Genomic DNA, 23,178 nt, shown 5'->3' on the forward strand with positions numbered 1-23,178 from the left:
TTTACATGAGTCTCACAAGCGACGTTCTTGCTCAATGTGATAGATACTTTCGACTTCGTACTTAGCTGCGCAGACTGACCGGCCTTGCGTCACACTACCGCGACATCGATCAGGAAGCACTTGCCTAGAAACGATGTTGTGGTATCTTGATGTCATAACCCGATTGCTTTGCGCAGGTGATGCATGGAGTCGAGCACACCCCTGACCGAGAACACTTTGTTCCGCTTGACAAAGTAGTTCTCCTGAGTTTTGGTAGATTTTTCTTATATCACATAAATAAATATTCTTTTGTTGAAAATGTTTAATGTTTAAATGACAGCTATGATTTAAATCAAATAAATAAATCAAACTACAGAGGAGTTTCTCTATCGGCGGAAGGATATCTTTGGCAGAGCAGTGGCGCACTGGCAACTCCACCGAGCAGCAAGTTTATCGAGTCGGGACTGGAAAAATAAAAAATTAAGAAGGTAAAATTCATATTTTCTTAAGCGTGTTTTTGTTATCCGTGTTATCAAGCACCGGGAACCCTGTTTTGACCGTTATTTTCCTTTGCATTTTGTAAGCCTGCGTGTACCTGCCATTTTTCCACCTGAGGTAAAATTGAATTGACTTTACCACAGCGTATGACAGTGACACTAATTTACTATATTTAACCATTTAATGCCATTCTTTTTTAATTCCTCAGACGTCTAAATCTCAAAAGGCTGATGTCAGAAATGATGTAAATTAGCGTTAGGACATAAATTGTAATCTGTTAGATTTATGCAGCCCGCGCTATCGTTGTCTGCTGCCTGTGTAACGTTAGTGCTAGAATGCTATTCCCATTACATTTTAAATACGTTAATGTGTTCTTCAAGAACCTTGTTTTTTTACTGACAATGTACATCATATAACAAGGATTTGTTGTATTTGCGTGATATTTCTGGTTCATGTAGCGCTAATTATAAATGAAAAGCCTTTGAGGGTTCTCAGCGTAACTTTACCAGGGAGTGATTGACAGCACGACGTGATAATTTCCCACCACTTATAACAATGTATTAAAATATGGGTGCATTACTAAAAAGCACAAATCTCAGGACATGACTAAATTTCTCCAGGATTTAAAACCCACTCGGACCCCAGGGGGTTAAATGATTGATCTGCACATAGATGCAGCATCTTTGCCTTCATTACGCAGACTACACATAACAGATTGTTCATAAGAGTATATAGTATATACTGTACTTGTCAACTAATAATTCTGTTATTGTGAGGTGATGCATTTTTGAATTGTTTGACATTAAATTGATAGCATGTAGAGTACTCATTTGTGCTGTAAACTATGTTATGCTGGACATATATATAATATAATAACCGTCAAATAACCGTATTTGTGTTCCTCTGTTACAGGTGTGGACTGAAACCACTGGAGCACGAGACAGGGGTGGAAAAAGAGCCCTTAACGCAGTCTGGCACAAAACATCAGACTGTCAGCAGTTTAAGCGTTCAAAATATTTTTTTGTTCAGTTGAGTTTAAAGTACCCTTTCTAATCTGAAATCTATCAAACTATTTTTAATGAATTTAACATTTAAGACTGTTTTTAGGGTTGAGTTAAATATTCTGTGTTGAGGATCAGAAAATTATAATAAATTTGATATTGAACATCCATGTGTTTTTCATTTTCAGAATGCACATATGTTTATGATGTACAGGCAAATATAAAGTAGTAGATTATTCATTTTGAAGACTAACATCTAAGAAAGCAACATCCAAATGCTGCAGTTATCATTTAATCAGTAAAAATTGCATTGCATTTGGTAGAGCATAAGAATGGAAAAGGTCAATTACAATTTAGCAATAACAAAAATTTTGCTGTCCAGGTAGGAAACCTCAAAAAACATAATCTAGAACCACTCAAGTATATACTATGCAGGGCTCCTCCATTAAACATACAGGGCCTTGGTTTAATCCACATGGGCTTTATAAGGTGGGACCAATATGGGCCTTATGCATGTTTCCCACTTGGGTCCCACATTGACCCCACTCAGATTCTACGTAGGATTCATATGGGCTAATTCACAGGGCTGACATGGGACCTGTGGACAAACCCACTTGGGGCCCATGCCTCAAGCCCATATGGGGCCTACATTGGCCCCACAAAAAAATGTTGGCTGGGGAGTGAGCTATTTAAAAGCATATGGCTCTGGATTCTCTCTCGCGTTGCAGTAATGTCCCCGTGTCGATCCGTGTACGCAGCGCATCTTTAAGTTAAACAAGCCCGTTTACACGGTAGTGATGTTTCGTTCGTGAACGAATCGTTCTTTTTGAACGAATCTTTTAAGTGAACGATTCGTTCTCGTTCACAAAATGCAATGACTCATATTTCTCGTTCACTGAAATCTCTCCCTCGAGCACAGAGCGTTTTGGTGTAAAAGAGTGTCTAAAGCACGAGCCAATGGCATTCAAGAGTGAGCTTTGACAAAGCATATGATTGGTTGAATGCACTGAACGAATACGCCCACACTGACCGAGTCGCTGTTGAGTCTGAACGAGAGAGATAGATCTCGTTCGTGAACAAATTGAACGAACTGGTACATGTCGTTCATGAACGAAATGAACGAGAGTGTACAGGGTAGGTCGGTCATTTAGCATGTGAATCTCGTTCAGCAATCAGCAGAAAGTGGATGCAAAGCGCAGTTACAGGTAGGCTACTTTGCACGCTTGTTTATTTAAAATACATAAACTTTACGTTTAACATAATCCCACGTGTAAATGACCAAACAATTAACTTTTAAATTGTGCAGAAAAACCTTGTGCGTTGGTCATCTGAACCACTTATTTAGACTTATTTTATTTATTTAATGAGTAGATCAGAGACACACATTTTAATAAAGCCTGTAATCAGTTTATATGTCCATTAATACGTTCGTTGACATAACACAACTCTTTTTCACCACCTGCTGGCGTATTGTAGAAATGGTCACTGAACGAATCAGTGAACGAATCATTTTGGTGAACGAACTGAAAAAGAACGAATCACTCAAATGAATCATAATTCCCATCACTATTACATGGTCCTTGTGAGGCTGGTCATTGTCGCCTTCGGTTAGCGTAATACGCCCTTTTCACATGACGTCACACATCTTCCGTTCTGCCGCGAAGCAGTGTATCGTTACTTCCACTAGCACTCCAGTTCATAATGTGGCGGTAATGCACCTATAAGCTGGTTTGCCAACTGCCAATAAAACTCAAGAAGAAGAAGTTACTTCTGCTAGAGCCTCAGAATGGAGTTACCAAGTCCCTTACACATCTACCACAAATACGGCTAGATGATGTACAACGTTGTGACAAGCAGAGCAAGACGAGGGCTGTGAGGGAACAGCTGCACGTTGCACCGGTCTCGCATCTCTCACAGAGGTGCTCCGGAAGCATAAAAGGAGGAGTGACAGCAGTGAAGGACAAGAGAGAACCAGGTCTGGATTTTATGTTATGTTTTACTATGTTTGAGTGGCTGGCAGTCGACCGATGCACCGGCCTCGCGCAGTTCCCTCACGGCCCTCGTCCCGCTCTGCAGACAAATTTCGCTAACGACAAGATCAAACCTAGAGAAAGGATACAAATTCTTCATTGAACAATACATGTTTGATTATGAAGGTAGTGTTTTTGTTTTCTTTTTGTGTTAGCGAAGGTGCTAGGATAAGTACTTGAATACGTGTTCTGTCAGTTTTTTTTCATTGTTGTTAAATTCCAGCGTGACGGCAAAACGGAAGTATTCTTCTTCTTGTTGTTTGTTGCAAGACGGATGTTATGATACACTGCTTTGCGAAAAGGCGGAAGTTAAGTGATGTCATTGTGAAAAGGGCCTATGGCTCATATGAACAGGGCTTAACGAATCAGGGAAGCAAACGCAATGATACAGAGGAACCAATCAGTGAGCGAATCTGGGCAACTGCGCCTAAGTCTCCTTTTTCGTCCGTTTACACAGAAACGCAACCCCAGAGTTTTCAAACTAAAACTGTATCTGCAGCATTTCGAAAAGTATAAGTTTTCAGGGGTCAGGTGTAACGAAAAGCGTTTTTAAAGGAAAACACACTAGTACAAACGCCATCTAAGTTTCTCTCCCTTTCTCCTGCATTCATTGATCCACCACACAAACTAACGTTAGTGAAGTTCACTAGTTCTAGATACAATTTAATATACTAACAATCCCCTTAAAGTTACTTAATGATAACATATATGCTCATTTTATTTACCAGGAAACGCAGTGGTTCTCAAAGTGGGGAATCAACAGAAAAAGAGAAAGCAAAATACACAAGCGAAAACACGATATTGGGGGGAAACGCTATCACGATTGGACGGAGCGGGACCCCTCGTACCGTGTAGGATAGCACCAGCCTCATTGGGTTCATTTTCTGCAGTAATAAAGTGCCAAAACCACGTTTTTTGTTGTCTTGATTACCACTGGAAAACATCTCGGTTACGTTTGTAACCGCGGTTCCCTGATGGAGGGAACGAGACGTTGTGTCGAACCGACAGATGGGGTTCGTCCATGAGAACCAATCGCTTCCGACTACTTAGAAAAGGCCAATGAAAATTGGCAAATGAAATTTGCATGCCGGACTCCGCCCCGGACATCCGGGTATAAAAGGGAGACGGCGTGCATCATTCATTCACCTTAGTTCTGAGGAGCCTGAGACCTCTCACGACTGCTGCAGAGGACAGCACGTGTTGTGGCAAGAGGACACAACGTCTCGTTCCCTCCATCAGGGAACCGAGGTTACAAACGTAACCGAGACGTTCCCTTTCTGTCGGTCTCTCGACGTTGTGTCGAACCGACAGATGGGGTTCCAATGGAAAACGCCATAACACTGTGCCCTGTCACAATCTCAACGAAGCGACGGTGACTGGACTGGGCATGTCAGCCGTGAACGCTACCGCGAAATTGTAACCTACCAGTGGGTAGGTAGGGGGTCCCAGAGCTTTCTTGAAAGGTGGGAAGGCCCCTACCTTCGGCCTCACAGGCGGCGGCCTTGTTTCTCTAACAGCGAGAAGCCGCCCGGAACCGTAAGGCACTGGGTAAGCGCTACTTCCTCAAGTGGGGGATGCGCTACAGAGACCACTTCCTACCGCAGGAAGGAGTCTAGTGGAGATACCAACATGGTCTCACCGATGGGGAAGAACTCATGGGAAGAAAGTGCGGCTGAAGAGAAAACCGCGAGATGGAGGTCCACCCGGGGAGGTCATGGGTTACCAAGGTGGTGAAACAGCATGAAAATACATCAGACGGAACCGCCCTACTAGGGGTTGCAACGTCTGGTAGCACTAGGTCCGGTTAGAGCTATGTAGCGAATAACTCCGGGATACCCGGCCTAAGAGGCAGGGCTGCTCTGCCCAGCCCGCCCCAGAGGGTGCTTGCTTAGTGATGGATGGAGTGCCTGTTCTTTGCCCAGTGGGGAAAGAATGGAGGCAGAAACGGTATACTGACCCACTCGAGAGAGGGGGAAAAGAACCGAACAGGCGTACACCCTACCTGTTGCCGGTCCTACATGTGGCCATGCAGGACGCGGGCTGACACCGGCTCTACGCGGAGGTTGTAAAACCTTGCGAAGGTGTTGGGTGTAGCCCAACCCGCAGCTCTGCAAATGTCTGCGAGAGAGGCCCCCGTGCCAAAGCCCAAGAGGAGGCAACACCCCGGGTGGAGTGGGCCGTCACTCCTAGGGGGCACGGGCGATTTAGGGATTGGTAAGCTGCCTTGACAGCGTCCACAATCCAGTGGGCCAACCATTGCTTGGAGACAGCTCTCCCCTGTTGCTGACTGTAGATCCCCTGCCTGTAGATCCCCTACCCTCTTGATGGAGGCGAGCGCCATAAGGAGAACCGTCTTCATCGTAAGATGAGGAAGAGAGGCATCCCCTAGAGGCTCGAAGGGGGGCCTGGTGAGACCTGTCAGGGCTACATCCAGGTCCCAAGAGGGTATGGAGCGCGGCCGAGGCGGGTTATGCCTCCTCGCACCCCTTAGGAATCTAATGACCAGGTCGTGCTGTCCTAGAGACTTTCCAGCAACTGAGTTGTGATGAGCAGCAATGGTGGCTACATACACTTTCAGTGTGGAAGGGGAGAGGTTAGTCTCGAGTCTCTCTTGTAGGAAGGACAGCACGGACCCGATCGCACAACTCCGTGGGTCTTCTCCTCGAGAAGCACACCAGGTCGAGAAGAGGCGCCACTTGTAGGCGTACAGTCACCTAGTGGCAGGTGCCCTAGCCTGAGAAATGGTAGCTACCACAGCCGGGGGCAGACCACTCAGGATCTCTGCAGCCTCTTCAGTGCAAGTAGCACAGCCCACAACTCTAGGCAATTGATATGCCAGCGCAGGCGGGGGCCCGTCCAAAGCCCCGACACTGCATGCCCGTTGCACACTGCACCCCAACCCTGCAGGGAGGCATCCGTTGTCACCACGACATGCCTCGTAACCTGCCCTAGGGGTACCCCTTGCCCGAAGTAAGGTCATGGAAGACCAGGGGTTAGGGTGCGTAGGAGCCTCTGAAATAGTTTCAGGAGAACCGCTGACTGCGTGAAATGATCCAGGCAGTTCAACACCGACTGGGCGCGTACTGCGGACAATCGCGCTGTCATGGTGACAGAGTTGAGTTCCATACCAAGATAGAGGATGCTCTGCACGGGGGAGAGCTTGCTCTTCTCTCGGTTGACCTGTAGTCCCAATCGATCTAGGTGCCGGAGCACCAGGTCCCTGTGTGCACACAACAGATCTCGCGAGTGTGCCAAGATAAGCCAGTCGTCGAGATAGTTGAGTACCCGCACACCTCTCTCCCTGAGGGGAGAGAGGGAGGCCTCCATGATCTTCGTAAAGACTCGTGGAGACAGAGACAGACCGAAGGGGAGGACTCTGTACTGATATTCCTGACCCTCGAAAGCGAACCATAGGAACGGGTGATTACGAGGGAGAATCGAGACATGAAAGTAAGCGTCCTTCAGGTCGCCAGTCGAGAAATAAAATATTTGAGAAAGGTGTTTTGGTTTAAAACACTAGCATCTTTAAACATTTTCCAAAAGTTGCTCATACACACCGTTGCTCACCGTTTTTAACCTTTTGATAAAAACGACGCATCACAGGGATGGAGTGTTTTTGGATGGTTCGGTATGTATAAGCAACTTTTGGAAAATGTTTAAAGATGCTAGTGTTTTAAACCAAAACATCGTTCTCAAATATTTTAGTGCCCTTACAAAAATTAAGCAGGATTTTACTACAGCTTACTATAGTTATACATGGTTACTGTAGTAAAGCCATAGTTTTTCCAGTGGTAATCAAGACAACAAAAAACGTGGTTTTGGCACATTATTACTATAAAACAAACATGATTGTTTTTCGTGAGGTGTCCTGTACGGTTACATTCAAGAGAGAGACGCTTCACAGTAAACAGAGCAGCAGCAGTAGACGCTCGTGCGCTGAGAATAACTCTCATAAGAGACATGAAAGAACAACAGCATGTCACCCTATTCCGGCCTGTTGTTGTTGTTCTGGATGGCGAAACCCAAAACCATGTCGAACATAATGGAAAATATTTGAGGTCCTTTTTTATTAACCAAGAACAGCTTTGATGTTTGACGTCTTTATTTATTTTAAAAGAAGAAAGAGAAACGGGGCGACATGGCGTGTCAACGATCTGCTTTTGACCAAAGACGAAAAGGAGAAATAATGTAAAACAAAAGCAGAGCTCTCTCACTGCATAAAATCAATGAAACATGATTATCAGATACACACACGGGCATTTTCACAAAGATGAAAGAAGAGCTGAAGTATTGTCTGACAGACTGCTACAAAACTCCTGATGTCTCCGGTGTGATGATGCTGTGTGACTCTGACAAACACCCAGAGCCCTCGATGAGAACACCGGCCCTGAGCCGATGGACCTAAATAAACCATCTCTTTTGTTGTGTACTGTTAATCCATTCGGGACAGAGCGGGCCAGTGAGGTTAAGCCTCCGCAGATGCGTTTGAATGCTATGAGGTTGGACGCAGGAATTTCAGACGCCTCCTTTATTGTATAGCATGAAGAGTCCACATGGCTTCAATATGAGTCCACAGCTTTAAAGCTTTGAATGCAACCGTGTCAACTACATGAACAGAAGAAGGCCCAGCTGACATTTCCCTGCCCAAAATCAGACGGCCTGCTCATACTTCTGGAGAATTGAAAAATGAAACCAAATAAACTGGGGCAAGTAAAATGACCAACAATAGACCATAGTTTAGGTCATTTGGAACATTTGAAGAACCGAATAAATTCATAATTTGCCTCTGTCATCTGGCACTGTTGAGATATTACCGTAGTGTGAATATTAAGGTGCTTTTCATGTCAGCCTAACTAACTTCATGAGTGAACTTATGACAGTGGAACAAAAACAGAGTCGCTCTTCTTCTGTAGGCACGTGGGCCTGGAAAATAAATTCAGAGGCTTTACTGAATTTCTGCAATGATGTCCAGTTGCACATTCCAGCTATCAAAGGCACAGACCACAGAGCTTTTCATGCTTGTTTTTTTTCCTCTTGAAACTGTAAATGCTAGTCTCTCTTGAGTTTGCTGGCAGCGAGGCAAACGTTTGCATTGATGTGATGTTGTTTGAGTATATGGCTGTGTGGTCAGTCATACAGTAACCATATGTGTTCTCTCTCGTGTTCCTGAGGGTCAAGACTGACCTCCCAATGTCAGCGACTGTACTGACTGGAAGAGGATGATGTGTATGATGACATTTGACTGCTTATAATGGTTCTGTGAGCCCCTGCTGGTGGATGCCGTAACTACACACAAGCACATTTCTCCAGTGAGCTCAAGGAGTCTTAGGTTCATGTCCTGTGTCAAAGGTTCATTTTCTGTCAGTACTTGCTTGGGTGTTTGTTTGGATTCTGCATATGATATTGTGTGTACTTTCCATCCATTGCCCTGTATAGTGTCTCAGGATTAATCTGGAAACTAAAATCTTCTTTATTTTGGCCTACTGTAGGTGAGGTGGTAGTCTCAAAAACCTTCATGTGCACACATTTGAAAACATTGTAATGTGAACCAGGGTTATTCTCCTTAAATAAAAATCAAGCGTATAGCGTCAGTTCTAGCAGACCACAATAGTCAAGCTTGCTCATCTGATCTCTTCAGGTGCAGATAATCAGTGTCAACCAATAGTGATACAACACATACTAGACTGTTGCTGCGTCCCAATTCGCATACTATCCGTCCTAAATAGTACTAAAAAATAGAATTAGCATGTCCCAATTGGTAGTATGTTGAAAAAACTATTCCAAAGATTCCCGGATGGTCTACTGCTTCTGGTAGAAATTCGAAGGGCAGAATGATGCATGCTCTAACGGCTAATATTACCCACAACTCACCGCGAGTAGGCGGAGTTTAGTGATGCTCCACTGCATTAATAAAATTAAATAACTGATGCGTCACTAAATTAATAAATATAAGCACAGAGTTAACATTACATATGAAACAATGAATGAAGAAATACTTACATGGAAAGAAGAGCTGTATTTTGAGGTGTGTGACAGTTAATAGCTACAATGTTGTCTAGGCAACAATGGCCACTTCTGTTTCCTGTTAGTATGTCCATGTGTGTGCATATTGTTTTGCTACACACTAAAATGTATATACTTTTCCATTACAAAAACAGTACATATACTTTTAGTGCATAGTATAAGTAGGCGAATTGGAATTTTAAGAGAGAAATTCTTTGGTTGTGGTCAATAACTCACAAGTGTGGTCTATCAATACCAGGTGGTATAGTGTGTAAGTGTAGAAACACTTCTGTATAATTTCACTTTGAACATAAGATGCTTTTGACCCTGTCAGTTGTTTAATAAAAGTTACTCAAAAATACAAGCTAGATTTTTGTGTGTTACTCTTGTTTTTATTAAATATACCTGGCTGACAATGACCTTGTTTATATGTAACTGCAAACATATTTGTCATTTACCTTTGCAAAATATTACATTACATTTTCAATTTTAGTTTAATCAAATGTTTCAAAAGTAATGTTTCGACTTGAAATGATTTGAATGTTTTTTTAATTGGCAATGTCTATCCATTTCCTAAACATTTGAACAGTATCAATAATATGAAAATGATGTTCAATTAAATGAGCATAATATGGCTAAATAATTATAGCTAAACATTAGCGACGGGACAAAAGTAACACGTGTTACTTTCGTCCCAACAGGAACTCCAGACATTTAAAACTGATTTACTTTTATATTGAAAAACTCTGACTAGGCCATCTTCAGGATGTCGCAGCACTAATTTACCTGTAGATTGATCATACGAGAAACATGACTTGTAATTTGAAAAGAAGTACTGCTTCAGTAATTTACTTTCTGTGCTGGAAAACAGCTTTCAGGACCCAACTTCAGGAAACGATGCCAAAATCAGGGTAGCGTGCTGAACATGCAGTCATAGCTTGGAATGCAAATGTCGACAGGACTCTGTCACTCTCGTCCAACGTTACTTTCTCCCCAGTTCTCCCCTACTCTAGGGGAGAACTTCAGGAGATAATCTCCCCTGAAGATTATCACAAAGCATTCTGGGGCTGTCATGAACAAAAACAAAGATAACGTCTAAATGACATCTTTAGAAAACAACATCACTTCACTGAGAAAAGTGCACTGCACTGGCTACCTGCTTCAAAAGTTTAGCTGATTACGTATGAAGCACTTTCATTGAGGTGGCCTCAGAACCAATCCCAAATCATCTTCAATAGGTGCTAGAATTGTTTTGGATTTGACTACCCCGTGTTCTTGTCACAGCTGAATGAAACATTCACAGTCTCTGGTTTATAGAGCGGTTCTGACTGAGTGCTGAGGTGTCTGACACACTTCACACGCTGCCTGCTCGAGGTTTCAAAACGCCTCAATCGAGAAATTACTACCGTGAGCAATAGAAAATGTTTTCAGTTCATTTTACTTAATAAATGACCTCATGAATAAGGCCAATTGTATGATAAACCTATTTTGTAGAGAAGACTTGGATGACATGGATGACCAAAAGCAGCTCTTCAGGCTCTTCATTCGACATGACTTGCATCAGAAGTTATTCATTTTTATCTCAGTGCTTCATCAGGCATATGGCCTCACTCCCGCTCGCGGAGATGCTGTTGACGGTAGAGATTTGAGTTCAGACAGAGGGCAAAGGTCAAGTTCTTGCTGCTGACATTAAAGCTGCTTGAAACACACCTTGATCTTTGTCTGCGTGTGAGTGAACAGCTGTACGGCCACAATCTGGTCCCCATCAGGACAAAACCAAAGCCATGTGTTAATTACTCTTGAAGGTGAAAGGATTTCAGGGTCCGGAGTCTGCGTTCTCTTCTAAACTGCGAGAAGAGGAAAGGAAGAAAACAAAGTGAAACACATTCATATTATATCTATTACATATCTCCGTCAACACATACAATACATGGCTGTTTTATACTTTAAAGGAGAGGTTGTTCGAATGGTTTTACTAGATGTGAAATAAGTCTCTGGTGTCCCCAGAGTGTGTATGTTAAGTTTTAACTCAAAATACCCAGTGGATCATTTATTATAGAATGTTGAAGTTGCCGCGTTTTTGAGTGTGTGTAAAAACGCACCGATTTTGCTTGTATCTCCTTAAATGTTAATGAGCTTTTCGTCCCAGCCCCCTCTCCAGAGGGGGGCGGAGTTTCAGGAACTCGTGCTGATGCGTACCGGCCAAAACAAAACATCAAAATGTCAGTAATTGTTAGTGGTGTTCAGCACTATACTGTATGTACGAACCGGAGTCTGACACTGATGGAGAGACAAAAGAAATGACAACCTTAAGAATTGAACAGGACGTATCCGAATGGTTAGTTGTAATTTTGCAGTTATTGTGAAATGAACGTTCTTCAAGTGATCGATAAGCATTAGCATGGTCCGTCATGATAATGTATAAATTGCTGTGCAGGTGCTCTTGTGGGAATTGCAGTAAAATGACTACAGAGACAGAGAATAAATGCTGCATGGAGGTCGAGCAGGTATAGTTTAGCGTTACTACAGTTATACTACGGTTTCAACGTTGTTCTATCATGTACTGTCACACTTACTTTATGTATTGTTTAAGATAAGCCCGACAGCATGTGAGGGCAGCGTCAATAATTACAGTTAGACGCTGTACTTCTATTGTTAACATTACCAATATAGCGCGATAACAAGCCCATTAAGAGTGGCAATTTTGAAAGACTAATCAGCAACAATATGAGGTGTGATACTTAACGTTACTGCTTCTGCTGGATATGAGGACTGGGCACAAAGTGTTGGTATTGCTCCCGGTTTCAGTAGCAACCTCATTGAAAGTCCAGCGTTGTACTGGCCCTCATTCGTGAAGCAGTCAGGCGTGAAATGATTAACAGAAACATGAAATACTTTACCGATTCTCAGCGGGACATTGCCTTCATAAATGAAACTTAACCATGCTGTTCTCTGTAACTCAGCTTGAGGGAGTCTATGGAGACAGTTATGCTGGTCAGAACATCCTAATACAGAACAACTGTGGTGCCTCCGTGGCGCAGAAATTGTGTAGCTCCAGTGACGATCTAACAATGGCGAATGTTGTACTTCCCACATGGGACTGTGTCTAAGCAAATAGGGCAGATCGTCAACACTGCTGGGCGGGCTTTGCCGTTGAGTGACGACATTAACGGCAGATTTCAAATCTTTGCTTTTACCAACAGGGTTTTTGAATTATGCAAATTATTAAAAAAGGAGTGAGCACATTTTAGACTGCTTGTTTACAGACACTGTGGACACGTATTATTGTTTTAACACATTATAAAAGTGAATTTTGCAAAATATGTGCCCTTTAATCTACATGCAGTGGGCTCCACTTTATTTCATTTTTCTCACACAAATCATCATCAGCATTATAATTAGGTATAAGAATAAGTGTTGTACAGTTGCAAAATGTAGGCTACACATATATGAGGTGCATTGTGTCCACAGGCACATCTGTGCTGTTACCTTAACATGATTTCAGAACACTGAATGTGTGTTAGAAGCCTTGAATGTGTTTCAATGGAAATAGATTTCAATGATAAATGTTGCAAATGTGAAAGTTGACCTAAAATAGTGTAGATCTCTTCAGTTTTTGAAGAGTTTAAGATGAGATGATCATCATTTCAGATGACTGGACAAATTTGATTTGGGTTCATATTAAGATCTCTTGACACAGTTTCAAACATTGATCTCAAGAAGAACATCTGAGCAGGAAACGCAAAGGTTTGTTGTGCTAAATTTTATGGCAGTCATTGTCACGTACTGTATGCACAACACAGAGGACAGGATTAAAATAAAATAAGATTAAAATAGACAATGTACTCGTACATCTGTATACTGTATTTTTAGGGCCTGATTGCGCCCTGTTGTTTTTCGTCAGATTGTTTATTTCTTTCGTATGTTTTGGGGCATTTTGGGAGCCTTAACATTTTTGATATCTTGAATGGTGTTGCCAGAAATATATGGTGAAAACTGGGAAACAGGAAGTGCTCATATCCACTGCATACACAGTGATTTTGATAAAACTTGAGCTGTATGTTTTGTCATGGGCTCTGAATCACATTAATGTAGCTATGGAGAGTCCCTGGTATAGCGCCACCAACTGGCAACAAGAAGTATGTCAACCACAACGGTCTTCAAAACCGGTCACTTATATTTACATAGTCCCTCCAGTCTTAGTAAGAATAATGATGAGACATAGCTGATATAAAATTGTAAAAGATTTTGTGATATCTTAAATAGTGTTGCCATGGTAATGCGTCAAACTTTAATACTATATTTGTTTTTTTTTGAGGCATGAAATTTGGCACACATAATAGTTCATTAGTCATAATATATATAGGGGAAATCACTGAGTGCACATAAGTGCTACAGTCTCAGATTGCTGTGCTTTTCATCTTCTTGTTGTGTTGGATATTATAAAGTACTGATTTGGTCGGGCAATCTTATGTTTAACTGCGAGAGCACAATAGTTCAATGCAACTTGAGTGGTTTTGAAGGGGCTCATGCTGGTTTCTCTGAAGCAATTCACACATAGGCCCGTCTGTGCAGGCCATCCAAAACACATGGAAAAACTGGAAACTGCAGAGGTGTGTAGGACTGGTTTCACGAGCAACACAGGAGCACATGTGATGTGGTTTTACATGCGAAAGGCTTTCTGCAAAAAATGACCAGTACAAACAGGCAAATGGTTAAATGAAAACAGGATCTGCTCGGCCTGTTTATCCAGCCTAGACATCAAGATCAAGCAAGTGTGATTGCATTCTATATACCCACATCCACACAAACAAATTATCCATACAAACAAATTAGTCATCTCCCATTTGAAGTAGTATACAAGCTGTCAACTCCCAGACTCTTGGTGTGCCAGGGTACCCGAAAGGAAAGCTGCACAGTCTTGAAGTAGTTAGACTTCAAATGGGGCATCATCTGCAACCAATAGAGACAGTCCACTTACAAAAGGCGAGCCTGTTTGACAGATGTCTCCCGAAGTCCGCCTTCTAGATGGCACCTCATGACTGATGTTTATGGTCAAGGTTGTTTACAGATTCGATAGCGAGCATGCAGAACACATTAATAGGGCATAATGGCCGCAGCAAAAATGCTGTCCCATCGCTTTGACCCACTACTGGCCCACTACTGACCTTTACAACTTTTAATGCTCTGCAAGACGATCATAGGATGTGTGATTTCTGCAAACTGTGGTAAGTGGGGATTCAAACGTCTTTTCGGGATGATCTTATTGTGTACTAAATTCTCGCACTATAATGCCATTACACCGGATTGCCAGTTGTCCTCCAGGATTGGGTTTCTGTTGAGACATATTGAAAGAAACTTCTTAAGGCATTAGAATGGTTTTATAGATGGTGATCTGTGCTTTGTTCTTAGAATGAAAACCTCCACCTGTTCCTGATGATGGGAGCTGTAGTCTGTCTCTTTTAAGACGCTGATCCTTCTTGATCTCTTTGATGTAACTTGACCTAAAAGAGAAGAATTGGATGATCGTGGATGTGAGATGTGAGAATTGGGCAAAATGAGTCAAGAGAAACAGTGAATGCAAATGCGTTTAAAGAAAACGGCCAACCATTCTGTCATCCGAGCGAAGCAAGATATTGAACAACAAAAAGGGTAGGGTGGCATTACATGTTTTGCTATAAAGAAAAGAATAGCTGAATGATGTTAAAATGTTTGATTCACAGCAGAATGGGGGCAGGGATTATGGAAAAGAGTTACATCTGCTGGTGGATGCTGTAACTACATACTGTACGTTTGTCAACAAAGGCGTTGTTTTTGGCAAGCAACATATACTGTATGTCATTACATTACAAGTGCAAGTACCAACAGTGTGTAGGGAGGGTTCATAAAAGAGCTCATTATATTTTTTACTCAGCTGCTGATCCTATTGTCAGTTCAGGTAAGGCCTCGATGGAGATTGTAGGCAGTTGATTTGCTCAGAAAAGGTTTCTTAGCTGTGTGTGGCATCAGGGCCATTTATATGAGAGGCAACGGTAACCGGCCACTTTGTCCAACTTGTGCACAAAAATACCAGGGACACAGTGGCGTAACAGATGGGCATGCATGGCACGCACAGCGGGTGGGCCCCGCGTGGCGGGAGACCCCAAAAATCCTATTTTTATTGCAAATGGATGGGACTTTTATTTTGGTGTTAATCTTTGCCTAAAGCTGTTTGTTGATCACAGTATCCTTTGTCGTCGTTGTTAACCAATCGCAATCGAGGAAAGCCACAAATGTCCTGAGTAATTTAGTAATAATCTTAGTATTCTTTGCTAAATGAGTAAAATCAAATATCTCCAAAACGGTTTCTGAGTGTCACAGATGTGGCTATGCTCTGAAGCTTCCCTGTCAAGTGGCGATCGACATGTAATTTTCTAAATTAAAAGTAATTAAAACTTATCTGAGAAGTGCAATGAGCCAGAGAGACTTTCCGAACTTGCCATTCTCAGCATCATAAGACAGTGTGCACGTTAGATGGACATTGTGAAAGACTTCACTCAGAAAAATGCCTGGAGAAAGGGATGTTTTGGACAGTCTTATGGTAAGATGCATTATTGCGCTTCTTCTTTAGATGCAGTAACGTTAAATCAAGTTTTTATTGCTAGCTTGAATGTAAGACATTGTCATGAACTCGCTATATTACGGTTTGTAAAAGTCAATTTCATTATTGTGTAGTAGTTTTGAAAATAGTTTTGACACAAGATAATATGGTCTAGTAAGTGTCACGGTACACGATTTATAAATGCATGAATTCCAAAGGGATCCCACCTCCTCTCTTGCGGAAGGGCCACTGCACTTTGCACTATGCAACTGCAGGGACATGCGTTAAAGTAAACAGGGTCTGTTCTGATTTTATGTTGACTTTACCAACTATCTTTATTTCTCTCTCACACACATGTTGGCGCATAATATTTTTGAACACAACGTGTTTTAAGAGGCTCTGTCAGTCAGCAGTCAAACCTGATGGGAGATCAGAAGGCGGCTTTTGATTTTGACTGGGGCTCGTGCTGGAAATGGTCGAGATTGATTGGGGGTTCTCTAGTTGGGGACATATTTATGCAAAAAATGTGCATGGAGTTTGGAGGCCATTAAACGGATATAAGATGGAAATTCTCCACATTGTGAGAGGGAACTCTGTCCCTCCTTGAAATTCACACCCTCGTATCTGTTCCTCTCTGTGAGGAGAACTTCTGTAGGCGTAATGTTATCCATCTTGTCATTTTTGCACATGTGACAAAATTCCCAGAAGAATGTGTAGAAGTGGTTAGGGTCCATCTGTCAGTGATTTAAGATGAAAATGCGAGGTATGGGTCAAAGTGACTCGAGCCAGTCAGGGACAGGCCCTTTCCTTCTGAATCCACCAGCACACATGCTGTAATCTCTACAAACATCTGTTTGAAGTTCCTCAATGAATACCATCAGTCCTGCTGATGTACCCTGATCAGTCATCTCATTCTCCTGCTTTACATGAAGAACTGTACAATACATTCCATTCACATAATTATTACATACTCTTAATATTACATACAGTACATGGACGCTTATTTGCGATATGCATGTATGTCAGGCCAGTTGCTAGTTCTGAATCATTAAGTAACATTTTTAATCACCAAATTTCAGGTTTCTAATGCTAGAAGAGAACAAACCCAACTATTAAACAGCTTGATCTCTGAATCATTTCTATCACCATGGTTTACCGCATGAACAAACAGTAAATATTTTATGGTCAGATGCGGGGACACAAATACTTGTTAGGTGTGCCCTGAATGGACATGAGGTGCTTAAGTGTTGAATGTGTCTGAATGGAGGATTGCTGCTCATTTCTTTGTGTCTTTAGCATGTGAACAGAAGACAACCGCTGGTAAGTGAGTGAATGGGCGAGTTCCTCTGTTTTCACAATACTGCACTCAGAAGTGAGAAAGCAGTGCTCTAAAACAACAGACTTGTGTAAAGTGAAGTGTTGAGTTAACACCCTTTAATCTCACCGCTCAATAGCCGATTACTGACGGCCGAGCCCTGAAGCCCATTACACATTAATTCCATGGGTGAAACACTTCATAAAGACTTCACTCTACAGAAAAGGAGGGAACTGAAAGAAAGAGAGACAGATACTTTTATTTAAATAGTTTTACTTTAAGTTTACAAGGATGTAGATTCTTAGATTTTTTTTCAATTTTCAACATGTGTTTGTGTGAATACATATATATTTTTCTTTTTTTGTGCTTTGGCTAAATAAAAACAACTTTTTACCATGCCAATAAAGACAATTAAATCCGAGAGAGAGTTTTGCATTAAAGAAAAGCAGCTTGACAGTAAAAACATTTTAACATTACAGAAACAGGACAGAAATAAGATGTATTTTAATATTTATATGAATGAAAATATGAAATAAAAACAGAACCAGGATAGTTCAATACAGTATAATAAATGAAGCGATCATATGACTCCACACAAAAAAAACAAGAAGAACGAAAAGTTAAGATCCCTAATTAATATGGATCTTAACATGTAACATATACTGCACATTTTTATAAGATGTACATTAGCACCATTAAAGTGGTTATTAGACTGTTGTATTCATAGTTATAAAAATGATGTGTAATTTGGTGGCATAGCAGATATCCATATGTAAACAAAATATATTTGCTCTGGCATTAAAAAAAAACATTGAATTTACTCAGAGAACACAGTAAAACGCTGTAAAGATGTGACTTCTAAGGCGAGGTGAAGGTCTGGAGAGACAAAAAACACTGCTCAAGTCAGAAAGAATGGATTGAGAAGGAATAACTGACGTTAAAACAAAAGAAAGAAAGTTAAAAAATAATAATAATAATAATACGACATCTTCAGGCGTACGCTATCCGTAGATGATCTTTTTGTATGTTTATTTTTTCCAGTGCACGAGTCTTATTCTCCCCACTCTCTACACTCGCGTGCATTAGGAAACAGACATCTGAAAGCCAAGAAAAGCACCACATCAAGTAAAAGATCACACATCAAACAGACCTCGAACCACACGCCCACTCGATGCTGATTGGTCTGTGAGAAAGAGACCGGGCTTAAATACACAGGTAGAGAAGAAAAGAACTCACTGTACACTGAGAAGTTTTCCTTCTGTGTCTGTGTGACAGAGAGAAACCCTCGAGACTGCCGAGAGGTCTCACCCCAGTGACTTGTTCTATAAAGTCAAGCAGTGTTTTACTGATTTATGAGGATTTAGCGTGATGCAGTGCAGGCGCGCGCACAGGAGTGTCATTCACTGGCTCGTGATGCTCGCGGTGCTTCAGTGCGGGGCCCGCGGCGCGCGGAGGTTTCGTGGAGGTCGGAACCCGCAACCGCGACGGACCCCGCCGTCCACACCTCAGCGGGAGCGAGCAGAGACCACCGAGAGCTTCTCGCTGGACTTCACGGCTGTGGAGGAGAACATGGACAGTTTCATGAGTCAGGTGAAGAACCTCGCGCAGTCCCTGTACCCGTGCTCGAGCCAGAAACTCGAGCACGACATGAAGCTTCATTACCTGGAAAACACATCCGTCACGTGTAACGATGGCTCACCGGCCGGGTAAGAGCAACATTTACATCCCAATAACACACACGTGTACAAAAAACTAGAGGTAGGCTATAAGTCGATCCGATCGTTCGTTTGAAGTGTTGAGGACCAAGAGCACGTGACGTGAGTAGAGTACAGTTATGTTTAGTCTCTATGGCGACTGTTTGGATATCATTTCTTATAATGTTGTCTCCTTGAGATGAAGAACTTCAAGTTTCTGCTGAACATACCTGGGAACACGAGAAAATCTTTTCAGGCAATGTGATGTTTGTTTGTTTTCACTCATACTTACCAGAAGCTTAGTCAGAGGTTTTAAGAAATAAAGCGTCCAGCAAAAACGTTTAAAACAATAAAAAATAACGTTTTCAACTTAATGTTTGCAAGACGTTGTTGGAACATCATTTGTGCACTGAGTTCAAGACAACATCCGCTTGTTGCCTGATCGTGACTGGTTTAAAAGAGAATGTGATAATACGGTGCTTATTTTTGAGCAGCAGACACATCATTACAAAAAATAAAACAAGTACTCAAGTTAGAGATGTTAGTACTTTTCCTTACTGAGATCAAGAAATGATGATGAACACACACGTGGTGTTAAATAATATATTCAACAGTTCAGCCAGCAGCACTTCTAAATCTAAAACATCTTATTATAAATCTTATATAAAGCTTTAATGCGTCATACAAGGATTTATTGATTCTAGGGTTGTGTTACATTCAAGTCTTTTCCAAAGCTTTTCATCTCATGACGTAAATAGTATGCATGTTTTGGGGGGTTTAAAGAATATTTACAGGTGATAGTCGAGTGTTGTATTGTTTTAACATCCATGCATGTTTAGTAAAATATATAAAGGATTAGGGATCCCCTTTCTAAAAGACATATATTTATGGATAAATTTGATTGTATAAAGATTTATAAACTTCGTTAGATTAATAGTAAATGTGATATTATAAGGAAAACATAATGTTTCCGAACTTAAACCGTTGGCTACAACCCTGAAGAGAAACACAGACATTTTCTGGGTTTCCCCAGACCCCAATGAAAAAAAACCCAGTTTTGTGTCATATGTTTGTACTTCACATCTATACTATGGCAGTGTTATTCAGAAGAACAAGTTTGATTCTCTAGCTTTGTTTTTACCAAAGCACAGATTGTCCAGGTTTAGTTTCTGCCCTGGAACAACAAACCCTAAACACAAGCATTATAGTTGTTTTAAGTATACATTATGATCATCAAAGCAGCCAGTTAATGGTCAGAAATGTGACAAAAAGAAGCTATGACCAATGGTTTTCAAAAGCACTACAATGAGCCACAACTGAGACGTTTGCTTCGCACAAGCATCACTTCATACACTAGTTGAAGGACCTCTTGTGGAGACAGTTGGCATTGCAGATGGCCATGAAGAAAATGTTCCACTAATAACAGTGCTATTCACCCCACCCAACCCTGCTTAAACAAAATCGATTTTACGATGCTTGCCTGAAAACTGGAAATTTAACAGAATTTATTACACATCGCTCTGAAATACTTGATTCTGATTGACCAGTTGCGACATTTCAAGGTCAGCTATTCCCTGATAATGACCGTTCAAAATTAATAACACACGGTCATCTAGGTACTGCGAGTCATTTTGACCGCTGCAGTTTAATATTAGACATAAATTCAATATAAATATGCCTGATTTATAACATTAGCAATTTTAATCAATTTATTTATATAGCGCTTTTCACAAAGTCGTTGCATCGCAGCTTTACATAAATTATAATTAAAAGAAAATAAATAAAACAAAGACATTATATATAAATGATGTTGATTATAACGTATATGAGATTAAACAAATAGCGTTTTTGGCTCATTTTAACTTTGTGTCTTGACAAAAGCCGAAAGTAAAAATGTATTTTTCCTCGCAGAAGGTCTGCATTTGTTACTGAGGAGGTAATGCAATATATCAAATCAATATTTCGTGTCTAATAACTTATAAGTACCTTCAGTGTGATACAAGAGCCTTTGCTTTATGACAGGTCCTGATAACACCGTAGGGGTTTGTTCTGCCATAACAAGTGTCTGTATATACATTATCCCTTAAACCCCTTTAATGTTATTCTGGTTTATTTTAGGTACTATCTAAAGGAGTCCAAAGGAAGCAAAAGATGGTTGATATTTTTGGAGGGTAAGTGTGGTGCTTTTAAACATGAAACATTTCAGAATTTTCTCAACACTGTATGTCCTGTTCAACACGTGTTCTTCTCTGCAGGTGGCTGGTACTGTTTTAACAAAGAGAACTGTGACAGCCGATATGAAACCATGAGGAGGCTAATGAGCTCATCCAAATGGCCACAAACCAAGACAGGTGAGAAATGCACAGACAAACATTACTTCACAGTAGGGATGCACCGAAATGAAAATTCTTGGCCGAAGCCAAATAAAAATGAAACACTTGGCTGAAGGCTGAACACCGAACATGGCTTTTCGCATTTCTTCAGCAAATTTTTTCACTATTGCATAAACTGAATGGTCAAAATGTGCTTTTTTGTTTTGTCTTGCTTTTCAATAAAATGCAGTATAACTTAAAGGTGTCATGAACTGGCCTTGTTTATTGTTTTATACTGTTATATGAGACGTTCGGGTGGTTTTTACATTAAAAAAAGTAATAGGCTATTTTCTACCCAGGTTTTGAGGCCGGCTCAACAAATGCTCTGTTTTAATGGGCGTGCTGCATTGAAGACTTGGAAGTAAACGCCCACTGCTATGATTGGATAGCAGTTTGCATAGTAAACTTATTTGGAGCCTTCTGTGAATTTGGTTAGACACGTAACGTTAGGTTACACATTTGCCCTATTCGCACGGGATTAGTATTATCTGTGGACCTCGTGTGATTTAGAAATTACCTCCCGACATCTGTATTTCATGTGGCGCATTCGCACGGGATAAATGAAGCCTGTGATTTTACTCAAATTTACGTACTTATTTCCCGGATGTGATGGCAAGGCTTTGCGTATAGTTTGTATAGCCTATAGTTGTAAGGTGTTTAATGATATATGACCGTACCTGCCGGCATTTGAGACCCATGATCGCGAACCGGACAGAAGATCACCGCGATCGCGGGTCTCAAATGTTACGAGAGTTTCCATGATAAATAAACAAACGGGAGACTCCCGGCCAAAATGACAGTGTATGATCCAGCACCCAAAATAATATCAAAACACTTCAAAACAGCCTCCATTATTCGCAAACAGGGGATAAAACCTTGAAAAATGATATATGAGCCCGCCAAATCACAGAGATGCCGATTTTAGGGCTAATATTATCACAGGACCTTAGTGTTCGTCAAAATATGGTAGGTCATTTGTGGGGGAATTTTTACTTTACAAATTACAGACATGGCCGATTTGCACGGGATTAAGATCACAGACAACCTCTGCAATTATTACAAATGACCAGAGGTCCCCAGGTAGGGATGTAACGATTCACTCAGCTCACGATGCGATACGAGTCACGATTCTGATCTCACGATGCGATTTATTCACGATTTATTTTTACAAAATGAGTTGAAACAAATTAGAAATGAACAACTTCCCTTGCATTATTTCTTAAATGCTTCACGTTTCTTTGTATAATAAAATTATGTTTTATTTCAAATAACAAAACTAAACTGCAATTTTATAACAAATTAATAATCGAAAAAGTCTCTTTAATATAAACAAACTAATACTGTCTGAGCTTTTCTTGGATTTTTTTGCATTTAAGAAATATCAGCATGTCCACGTTTAGATTTGCAGTGAAAATAGCGGCCCCTGCTGTTCAAAAAATGTATTGCGATTCAGTTCACACCTCAACCGATTTGAATCATCACTCATTATAACCGATTTTCAACCGGCTCACGGTGAATCGTTACATCCCTATCCCAAGGTAATACTAATCCCGTGCGAATAGGGCTCAGGGCATATCAAGCGATCTCTAACAAAGCATAGTAGTGTTGTCACGATACCAAACTTCTTTACCAGTCGGTACTAAATGTGACAATACTTGCATTTCCCGCTATCATTTACTTTGATAGACTTTCAAACGCTTCCTTGT

The 23,178-nt window shown here is 41.1% G+C and overlaps 1 protein-coding gene across 2 annotated transcripts in view; it reads left to right on the plus strand.

The window, feature by feature from the left end:
• The first annotated feature begins 18,597 nt into the window (after positions 1 to 18,597).
• The window catches only part of LOC130550292 (palmitoleoyl-protein carboxylesterase notum1a), a 37,495-nt gene continuing 32,914 nt past the window's right edge, over positions 18,598 to 23,178 (plus strand). For both annotated transcript variants that reach the window (XR_008962385.1, XM_057327716.1), the window contains exons 1-3: positions 18,598 to 19,112; positions 21,219 to 21,271; positions 21,356 to 21,451. Coding sequence is in view for 1 of the 2 variants with exons in the window: in XM_057327716.1 (XP_057183699.1) it covers positions 18,775 to 19,112; positions 21,219 to 21,271; positions 21,356 to 21,451 (487 nt within the window). In the remaining variant the exon portion in view is untranslated. The remainder of the gene's footprint in view (positions 19,113 to 21,218; positions 21,272 to 21,355; positions 21,452 to 23,178) is intronic.

This window comes from Triplophysa rosa, unplaced genomic scaffold (assembly GCF_024868665.1).
Source record: "Triplophysa rosa unplaced genomic scaffold, Trosa_1v2 scaffold282_ERROPOS294907+, whole genome shotgun sequence".
Lineage (NCBI taxonomy): Eukaryota > Metazoa > Chordata > Actinopteri > Cypriniformes > Nemacheilidae > Triplophysa > Triplophysa rosa.